General features: G+C 41.3%; 1 protein-coding gene across 1 annotated transcript in view; it reads left to right on the top strand.

Annotated features, from left to right (window-relative positions):
• Nucleotides 1-6,967: 6,967 nt before the first annotated feature.
• The window catches only part of CPNE8 (copine 8), a 244,308-nt gene continuing 239,918 nt past the window's right edge, over nt 6,968-11,357 (top strand). The window contains exon 1 of the mRNA XM_003926648.4: nt 6,968-7,301. Within this exon, the coding sequence (XP_003926697.1) occupies nt 7,204-7,301 (98 nt within the window). The 5' untranslated portion in view covers nt 6,968-7,203. The remainder of the gene's footprint in view (nt 7,302-11,357) is intronic.

Here is an 11,357-nt window from a genome sequence, read left to right as displayed (position 1 = left end):
ATGTTAGCTGTGTATCAAATAAATGCCTACAACTCTAGAAGAAATATACTGCCATTTTCTTTGATAAAAGAATCCTCAAATTTCATATATGTCTCTTCTCTATGCATTGAGTAACTTGTCCTGCTAGATTCATTATTTAAAAATCAATGCAAACGAGAGTATTGAACACTTTTATGAGGAAATGACATTTTAGATATGCCATGAGGACTGAAGAGGAGTTGGCTAAATAAGACAGAATTAAAAAGAAGTACAGTTTAAAAACTTTGAGAAGGAGAGGGGCGAAGTAAATTAGAATAGTTCGGGGAAGGCTGTGTGGCTGAACTGTAGTGAACGTGGATGCCTCTTAGTCATATAAGCCACATGAGTAATTTTAAATTGTTACGTGGGAGATAGGTAACACTCAGAATTCTCCTCTGGGAAGCTTATGTAAGAAAATAGAGCCAGAGGGTTTAAACCATCACCATCAAATTATGGTCATCACTGTAATCAATGTCACTCCTCTCATTTTAAGTGTTAGGTGTTAAATCCGTGACATATGTTTTCTCTAATTTCCACTAACTGTGTATCACATAATGGTATCATTTAACAGATAAGAATACTGAGGTTCAGAAGTATCTGAAAAGGCTTTGTTGAGAAAGTGACATCTGATTTGGAGCCAAATACGTAAGTGTTAGCTAAAGGAGAAGGCAGAGAGGAGTATTACAGGCAAAGAGAATGGTATAAATGATTTAGGAAGGATTTTGACAAGATCAGATTAAAGTGTATAAAGTGCATTCTAGCCATGGAATGAGGAACAGGTTGGAGGAGGGAACTGGAAACAGGGAGACAAGGTAGGAGAGTGTTCCACTAACCAGGTGAAAGATGGCACTAGACTGAACTGATGTCTGCCATGAATGGAATGGCAGAGAGAATGTGAAAGTTGAAGAGATTTCAGAAATATTTAGGAAGTAGAATAGGTTGTCAACACTGTCCATTAGAACTTTAGAGAGTAAGCCGGGCACCATGGCCAATGCCTGTACCCAGCACTTTGGGAGGCCGAGGCTGGTGGATCACCAGAAGTCTGGAGTTCAAAACCAACCTGGCCAACATGGTGAACCCCTGTTTCTACTAAAATACAAAAATTAGCCAGATATGGTGGCAGGAACCTGTAATTCCAGCTACTTGGGAGGCTGAGGCAGGAGAATTGCTTGAACTGGGAGGTGGGGGTTGCCGTGAACTGAGATCACACCACTGCACTCCAGCTCTGTGTCCAAAAACAAAGAAAGATTCAGTCGTAGTAAAATAACTAGCCTCAGTTTGGTCAGCTTTCTGATCTACGCTCTCCCGCCCTCCGCTCCTGCAAGTTTATGGCCTCCCTTTACTAAATAGCCAGTGGGTGGAGCCAGTTGACCCTGTGATAATGAAAAACAAATATCCAAACCAACTCAAGACCTTCAAAACATCACGTAAAATAAATTGTTTTAAATGCTTAAATACAAAGTGTGAAATTCTGAAATTTGAAAGATTTTCCCTTCGATGTTCTCTCTTAAGTGTAAAACTTACTTTGGAAACATTTACTTGAGACTAGGTTTACCTAAATAATCATACATGATCCCTTAGAAAAGTGTTACTTGATTAAAATACTGAATTTAATGTCTCTAGACAGTTCCTCATGACAGATCATAACTTTGTTATTATTTGTAGTATTTGAAAGTTCATTTTAAAGGTGTTAGTCTTCCGACTGCTTTAGCTATTGGAAAAGTGGTAATTTATGAGGTTGGTGAGACATTGATCTTAGTCACAAAGGTAACTTTAAGCAAAAAGTGTTAGTGATATTGACAGTTTTAATGTCTGAAATGATTGAATTGTTTACAGACTTGATCCACTTTGTATGGTTTGAAATCAAGTGGTTATCTGATTTAGAGAGAAAGCAGGTACTCAGAAAACATGTTTTGGCCACTCATCACAATATCTTCCCTCACTGCCACTCTTACAATCCAACAACTAGCCCATTTTTGCTGTGATATAAGTTTATTTTATTTTAAGCTGTATCTTCACGGAGCAGGCCAACTAGTAAAAGTAAATATACAGCTATCCACAAAGTTTAGAGAGCTGTGTATTTTCTTCAGTTTCCTGAGGGTACTGTAAAGGTGAGCATACGGCAATGCTGATATTTCTGACTTACCTTTGGCAGGCATATTGTTGGATCCAATAGAGCAGAAGTTCCACTGATGAAGCTATACCCAGAAGAAATGCTCAGTCCCATTTGTTCTGGATTTCTGTGTGAGCTGATACATCACTTGCCAGGTAAGGTAAATACATTTTATCCTTACATGATAAGCATACACTGTTTCAGGCACATTCTTCAAAAAGAATGTTAACTTCCTTCTGGTTTGTTGCTCTCATTGGAGCCTCAACAGTGTTTTTTCCCCTTGTTTGGCCTTTCTCTTCATGCGTTTTTCTCATTAGCCTCTCCTTAACCAAGCTATTTTGTAAATAAGTTCTGAAAATAATGGTTAATAATCATTTAATTTACCAACTAAAGTCTCCTCTAATCTTGTGAAAGAATAAAATCTCAGAAATGAAGAGAACTCCATGATTCACAAAAACCAAGATATGGAATTCATGTAGGAGCCCATCAACAGTGGATAGGATAAGGAACATGTAGCACATATACGCCATGGAAATACTATGCAGCCATAAAAAAGAACAAAACCATGCTCTTTGTAACACAGATGCAGGTGGAGGCTATTTTTCTAAGAAAATTAATGCAGGAATAGAAAACCAAATACTTCACATTCTTTCTTATATGTGAGAACTAAACACTGGGTGCTCGTGGACATAAACATGGCAACAACAGACACAGTGGAGTAAGAGAGGGGATTGGGAAGGAGGGAGGCAAAGGTTGGAAAACTAGCTTTTGGGAATTATGCTCACTATCTCGGTGACAGGATGATTTGCATCCCAACCTCAGCATTACACAGTCTGTCTATTTAGTAAACCTGTGCATGTACCCGAGATCTAAAATAAAAGTTGAAACTATTAAAAGACAGAGCTCAGTGATTCCGTCAGTATAATCTTTACCCAATAATGTACCTCCTTGCTAACTTCTACTTGGTCGATAAGTGCCAGAAAGAGCTTTAGCTCTTAGATCTGGTACAGTGCCTAGTGCACAGCAGACATTCAATTAATGTTTGCTAAATCACTGATTCAGCGAATGATGGTTTTTTATGTTATAGTAAATGTGACTTATCTTTGATTTTTACCATATTAGAAGAGCTTTATACTATTAATTTTAATAAATGTAAACTTTTCATTATAAAATCTCCAAAATAAAAGTTAGATGTGTCATAATTTATATTACTAATTTTTTAAAAAATTACATTCCTTTTTGTATTGTGCTAACTATATTAATATAATTTGAGTATACGTTCAAAGTTTTATCCTTTAAAGCTTTCTTCACTATGACAAATTTATAAGCACTGAACTTGAAAGAGTCAGCGAAATGGAAATAATAAATGTTATTGATATGTATTACTTTTCCTAGAGCTGCTGTAACAAATTACTGCAAACCGAATTGCATAAAACAACAGAAGTTTATTCTTTCACATTGTTGGGGGCCAGAAGTCTGAAATCAAGGTGTTCCAGGGTCAAGCTCCATCCAAGGTCTCTAAGAAAAATCTTTCCTGGCCTCTTCCAGCTTCCTGTGGTTACTGACAATACTTGATATTCTTTGCTTTTGGTGGCACAACTCCAATCTCTGTCCCTGTCTTCACATGGCCTTCCTCTCTGTCTGTATTTTTCCAAGTCTCTCTCTCCTTAAGCACAACAGTCCATTGCTGACGGATATTAAGGAAGACCTAAGTAAATGGAAAGATACAGAATGTTCACAGATCAGAAGATTAATTTGTATCAGATGTCAGTTATTCTCTAATTGGTCGATAAAATCAATGCAACCCCAGTGAAAATCTCAACAAGACATTTTGTGGACCTTGTCTAGCTTATTCTAAAAGTTATATAAAAATGAGAAGGATTAAAATGAAAAAAATATTTTTGAAGAGGATCAAAGTTGGAAAAGTTATACTATCTGACTTTAAGAGTTATTTTTAAAGTTTCAGTAATCAAGACTCAGTGGCATTGGTTTAAAGAAAGACAAATAGTTTAATGGAATAGGATAGAGTCTAAAAATGGACCCATACATATATGTTAAATTATTTTTTTGCAAAGATTGCAAAAATTTTTCAGTGAAAATTTAGTATTTTCAACAAATGGTGTTGGAAAAATCTGATGACACGGTATAAAAAAGAGAATTGGATTAGAAAAACCAAAATAAATTATAGAGATAAATGTAACACCTGAAACCATGAAATTTCGAGGGGAAAATAGAAAAGATAAATTTTTGTGATCTCACATTAGACAAATATTTCTTAGTTTTGACATCAGTATTATGATTTATAATAAAGTTGAAGAACTAGATTCATCAAAATTAGAAACTTCTGCTCTTTGATGGACAGTTAAGAGAATGAAAACACAAACCACAGACTGAAAATATTTTGGGATAAAGGTCTTGTGATAAAGATCTTGGATACAGAATAGATAATGAATTCTCAAAACTCAGAAATAAGAAAACCAACAACCTAATAAAAAAATAAGTAAAATATATGAAGACACTTCATCAAAGATGATATGCATATACATAGGAAAAAGATACAAAAATACTTTCAACATCATTATTCATTAAACCACATGAAATATTACTACACATCTGTTAGATTAGCTAAAATTTAAAAGACCATAATGTTGACAAGTATGTGTGCAACTGGATCTCTTATATACTGTTGTGAAAAAGAAAAATATTAAAACTGTTTTGGAAAAAAGTTTAATAGTTTCTTAAAAAGTTAAACATACACAGTCCCTATGATCTGGCTATGGAAACTCCTAGGTACATACACAGAAGTAGTGAAAACATATGTTCACAGAAAGAGTTGTACATATATGTTCATAAGCAGTTTTATTTGTAATTGCCCAAAGTTGCAAGAACCAAATTGTCCATCAATAGGTAAATGGACAACAATTTATAGCACATATATACAACAAAATACTATTCAGTTAAAAAAAAATGAACTATTGATGCACTCAATAACATAGATGAATCTCAGAAGAATTTTGCTTAGTGGAAGAAGCCAGACCAAAAATACTACCTGCTGTATGATTCCACACACATAATTTTTTAAAATACAAACTAATCTATACTGACTTAAAGATTCAGTGGCCGCCTAGAAGGTCATTTCAGTGATGAAAGGAGGTGCTGATTACCACATAAGAAAACTTTTGGGGTGATGGAATGATTCATTATTTTGATTTTGGTGATGGCTTCACAGGGAGATACATGTGTCAACATTTATCCAATGATGGATGCACTTTAATTATGTGCAGTTTGTTATATATCATACCTCACTAAAGTGGAAAAAAAAATTAGAAGTAAGTATCCCACATGTGGACTACTGAAGTTCTCAACTTTCATTTCTTCAGTAGGCTTATGTAAAGTAAAATTTTGGTGAGCTTTAAAAAAATCTAGATCTCTTTGCCAAATTAATTTTGAGCAGCATAACAGAAATGCGTGGAGTTTTAGGACATTTCCAAATCGCAGTAAACTACAGTTTAACTTGTAATAGGACAAGAGGAAGGAAAATAAAGCAAGAGTCGGTGGGTGGGGAAATCAGGAAAGGAAACCAGGAAGAAACGGGAAGTGCACTCGGCAGGGGAAGTGGCAAGACTGCGCCTACACATTCTCACCCGCCTCTGTAGATTCTCTAGGCAGGTGGCTGCGAGTGGAGTAAAATGTTACAACGCAAGGCCTGTCCTCCACCACAAAAACGGTTCCTGCCTGTTAGCCCCACCAGCTGGAAACGCTGTGCTTGGAGCGTTAAATCGGGCGGACACCCGCCCCCGCGCCACCCTCCGCCTTCCAGCTGCGCCGCGCCCTGCTCTCTGTCGCCGCCTGGCGGCGAGCGCCCGGGACCCAAAGGCGCTGGGGAACAGACGTCTCCGCGCTGGACGGGCGCCGCGGCTACCTCCAGTGGCTTTCGATGCGACTGCATCTTGGCACCAGCCTTGCTGCCCTGGAATGTCGTTTCCCAAACGCTGCGCTCACTCCGGCTTCTCTACGCTTTTATCTGTCAGGTCCCAGGTCTTGCGGGAGGGAGGCGGGTGAAGGAGCTGCGTTATCGTTATATGGTTGTGACACCCCCTGCCCCCCGTTTTCAAGGCAGAACTTTCATGCCTTTGGAAACGAGGGATCCAGAAGAGCCCTGACTGTAGGAGCATTGTCGCCGCTAGACCTCCGAGCTCCAAAGAACCGAGATGAGACAGAATCCAGATTGCTCCCTTAAATCCCAAGTAGTACTGTTTTTTCCACCTTAGAGTCCACCCCGCCCCCACATGTCCCATATATGGATCGGCCGCTTCACCACCGCGTTCCCAGGTTGGAGAGCGTCACAATGCCCCACTGTTCCCAACTCTCAAGTGGCCGACGGTGGGCAGTCCAGAAGCTGGGACCACACTCATTTGCCGGAGGGCACAACAGGAGGGTCCCTCCGGAGCTCCGAGGGTGACATGAGAACCAGTGGGGGAGAGAGGGGCGTTATAACGGGGCAGTTAGGAACGGACAGAGGCGCCTCCACCTCCAGCTTCTAACTCAGGCGAGGAAACTTCGAGACCTTCCTGTCCACACCTGATTGACAGGAGGAAGCTGTCGCGGCCCCGGAGGAAAGTGTGCGTGTGCAGAGGTGGAGACCCAACCTGAAAGCACGCGGAGCCGCCAGGGCTCGCCCTCCTGGACGGTAGGGGTCTGCGTCTTCTGGTGCCACCTACTCCGCCCGGCTGCCTGCTGGGTCCACCAAGCCTGACACCCCCAGCCAGGAGGGGATCACGGAGTGTGTCCCCCGCCCCGGCTGCTGCCTGCCGGGAGGGGGCGGGGAAGCCGGGAGCCCCGAGCGCCACTTCTCCGGCAGCGTCAGTTTCACCCAGGACCGGCTCGCGGTTCCCTCGCGGCTCTGCGCGGAGGTCCGCCTCCTCCCGCCCCTCCGCCATCCCGCGCGCTGCCTCCGCCTCCTTCGTCTGCCTCCACCCTCCACCCCCATCCCCGCCTGACGGCAGCGAGCCCTCAGTCCGCCCGAGCTCCGGTTGTGGGCGCTGCACAAGTCCAAGGCGCCTCCTCCCGATATGGACAGCCGCTACACCAGCACTGCGGGCATCGGGGACTTGAACCAGCTGAGCGCCGCCATCCCGGCTACGCGGGTGGAGGTGTCCGTGTCCTGCAGGTGAGGACGCAGCCCTTCCCCTCCCTCCTGCCCTCCCATCTGCGGGGTTGGTAGCACCTGGAGAGCGCTCGGGGTAGCACGAGGCTTTGCGCGGGGGAGAAGTTGCACCGTGAGTGGGAAACATCTCAGCAGTGGGGCTGGAGTTGCCCCGGGTCAGGTGACACTGAGAGGGGAGCGGGAATTAGAAGCGCGTGGTGGGCCCCGGGACTGAGACTTTTTATTTTCTTTCTGGGCAACGCTGTAAAAGTTGGCTGGGCTGTGACTCAGCTGCGGGAGCACCGGCCGCCGCCCACTTTACAAGCCCGGTTTCCGTCCCAAACCGGGGCTGGGTGGTTGGGTGACGACCGGAATCGAAGGGGACAGCACTGCCAAAAGCGCTCGTGACCGCCGCACGCATTGGCCTGGGACTCCGTCTGCGAGGCGTGTGCAAACGCGCTGTTATCGGGGTTGGCTCCAACCTGGGCTGCTTCCTCCCCACCCTCTTCCTGGAGCCCTCCAGCTTGCTTCCACTCCACCCTTTGGGGCTTTTTGTTTTTTGCTTGGTAGGTAGAGGTGTCGGCCCTCCTTTGCAGACGAATCTATGCCTTACCTAAGATCTGAGAAGTCATTTTTTTTCCCCCGGGCCCTAGCACATTTGAATGCTTCTAAGAACTGACTCTCGGCCGGGCCGGGCGCAGTGGCTCACGCCTGTAATCCTAGAACTTTGGGAGGCTGGGGAGGGCGGATTATGAGGTCAGGAGTTCGAGACCAGCCTGACCAATATGGTGAAACCATGTCTTTACTAAAAATACAAAAATTAGTTGGGCGTGGTGGTACACGCCTGTAGTACTGGCTACTCGGGAGGTTGAGACAGGAGAATCGCTTGAACCTGGGAGGCAGAGGTTGCAGTGAGGCGAGGTTATATCATTGCACTGCAGCCTGGGTGACAGAACAAGACTCCATCTCAGGGAAAACAAAAAAACAAAAAAAACAAAACAAAAAACTGACTCTCAACCCTGTCGAGAGACTGTAAATTGCAAACTCGTCGTGACGTTCTTTTGGTTATAACAGCATCACCTGCTCAAAATAAAGCAGCATCACCTGTTCAAAATAAAGTAGTATCACCTGCTCAAAATCGTAGACGATTTTGAGAAGGACGTGAGTGGACGGTGCTAAATTGGTGCTGGTAACTAATTTGTGAATTAATAGTAGTAACCTGCAGCCCACTCCTGTGTTTGCATAATTGGGTCTGTCTCACTGGAACATTCTCTCCTTATTTATCCATTGCCCTAAGGTGGTTTTTATGCCCTCAAATCATCTCTTTCCTTAACAAACTTGGCTTGAAGAAATCTAATAAATTTGGGTAATCTTGATGTAAATAAGTTTAAAATTCCATTAATCTTGACTTTGTATTTTCACAAACTGAGCCTAAAGCAAAGGAATTCTTTTCTGGGGGTGGAAATTTGAGCACCAGCAACCCTGGTAGAAGTATTCTTTGAGGGTAGGGGACGGCCTTTAGCATTAAAACTGTATCACCTGATTGCTGCCTCTCAAGACTGATCTTGGACTATGGAAATAATCATGCTGATACTGATAGGTAACATTAAGCTCTTGCCTTGCCTTATTGCCCTCACGGCTTTAAGTGCTGCTTGAGATTTTTCGGTCAGTGGAACAGGTGAAGCTGTATGGAAAACTCTTTAGACAATTCCTAGGCCTTTTTCTTTTCTCTGAAGCTGGCTTTGGATATTAGAAGGCAGTTACTGATATATACAGATAATGGATAGCCAAAAAGTCCAATAACAGCTTTACTAGAGTTCTTATCCTCTACTCAGCAGTCTGCAAAGTCTGAATGACATGTAGCCTCTACTTGGAGTGAATATAAAAGAATATTGTAAATCAAATCTGAATATTCCCATGAGCTTTTTAGGGGAAATTATACCTTGACTGGTCATTCTGTTTAGTAGGGCCCATATTTAATGCAGCCCTTATTTGATGCGTGTTTTCTGTGAGTGTGTTGGGCATACTGAAGTCAATTGGCTTAAGGCAATTTGTTTCAGCTTGCTGCCTCCAAACCTGGAAATCCCTTGTTCCAGCTTTTTTTCATAGCATTGCTTTGACATTTTGTTTTTAATTGTTAAGATTTCAAATAGGAAAAAAATCCTGAAAGAGAACCCAAATACTTAGTGTCAAGCATTTCTGCCAGGGCCAGCGGTGCTTAGTCTATTCTTTAATTGAGTTGCTCCTGACTCAGCTTACTATTTACGATAAGTTTGATGTAAAAAGCATCTTTCGGGCAAACAGAAACATAATTAAATACCCAAGTTAGTGCCTTTGGAATAGGTTTATATTTCCTGAAAAGGTGGGTTAATTTTATTTTTAAATACATTAAAGTTCAAAAATAAAAATTTTTGAGTATTGTTGAGACTTGGATCTTGTGACAATAGGAGGTGATGTAGTTTGGGCTTTGGCATCGGAGACTTAAGTACAAATTCTGGCTTTGTGACTTGTTCTTGCTACCTTGGAGTAAGTTCCTATTTAGTCTAAGCATCCTCATCTTCAAAAATGAGAATAATTATGGTATTTACCTTATATAGAATGGTATCAAGGTGATGTGTGAAAGCACTTACACAATGCCTGAAACAAAAACATGTTTTCAAAAATGTTAGCTATTATTAAAATATTGTTGAATATATATAACATTGTTGAATAAATATGTTATATATGATTCAGGTATGGACTTCTGTAAACAGTCCTTCTCTTTTGAACTTCAATAAGTTGGTAAAAGAACATAAGGATAGAACCAGAATTGAGATACCTGTTACTTCTTTCTCTATCCTCTTTGATGTGCATAAAGAACATGTTTTCTCGAAAGTTTATGGGGATTTCACTTAGCAACAAGGCACAGCTGGAGGCCTCTGAGCCTTACCATGGGCAGGCAGAGTAAGGAATTCCCTTTCCTTACTATACCAGAGACTTGTGAGGATTTGCTGACACTTAAAAGCAGCTCAGATTTGAATAAAATCTTCCATTCCCTTCCTCTCTCTTTCTCCTTCCTTTCTCTTTCTCTCTTTCTCTTTCTTTCTTTCTCTCTCTCTTTCCTGTCTTTTCTCCCTCTCTCCCTTTCCCTTCCCCTTCTCTCACCTCCTTTCACTGTCCCCTATCATTAAAAGTTTTATGACAAAGTTTTTCTTCATTTTGGGGAAGGTGAAAAAGATCAACAATTGAAGCTTGAATATAATTCATGGAAATCATTTAGTCTGTTCACTCACCAAGTATCGGAGTGTCTTTTATATGTCTATGTTTATGCTCTGGCCTATGAGAAATGCAAAAGCAGTTCTTTTCTCTGAAAATGTAAGATCTGATTCAGAGATAAACATTACCTAAGACATGGTAACACAGGTCTAAATTCAAAGATGAGGCTCATACACGAGAAAGGAAAGGATCATTGTGGAACAGAGTACTTGGAATATATTACAAAGGGGAGATGCGGCTTGGGCAGAGACAAGATGAATAGGCATGGTTTGGATTAAAGAAGGGACAGTGTACGTGGAAGTTTTGTAGTGGCTATAAATTTTGTGTGTTAGGGTGGTGAGAGGTACCCTTTCTCGATGTATTTATGTAGAGGCAAGCTCCTGCTATTTGACTTCCTCTTCTACCCATTGTCTAGCTCTTCTTGTATTCATTTTCCTTTATTGTACAAATTTATAGATTTTTAAATTAATTAGCTTGCTAATTAACTAAACATGCCGGTAGCTGAAATGATACAACCTTGAGAGATAAACTAAGGTAATCTTTCCGTTTTATTCTGAAAGCTTATTACTATAGAATGAGGTAAATTCACCGGGAAAAATAATATGTAGTAAATCACCTGTGTTCCTTGGGTTCTTGGTTTGTTGCACTATTTCAGTGATTATTGTTATTTTTCTCTGATTGAGAAGTCAGCTTATCAATTATAAAAGCAGTGAGAACATTGTGTATTTCTAGACTTTGTATGTTAGCTATCAAGTGTACATCCTCTCACAGAAATAATCCTACAGTGGTGATAATACTATTTATTTATTTGAGATGGAGTCTCAC

This window comes from Saimiri boliviensis, chromosome 7 (genome assembly GCF_048565385.1).
Source record: "Saimiri boliviensis isolate mSaiBol1 chromosome 7, mSaiBol1.pri, whole genome shotgun sequence".
NCBI lineage: Eukaryota > Metazoa > Chordata > Mammalia > Primates > Cebidae > Saimiri > Saimiri boliviensis.
Note: the sequence above shows the minus strand (reverse complement) of the source record. Positions and strands in the feature narration are given on the sequence as shown.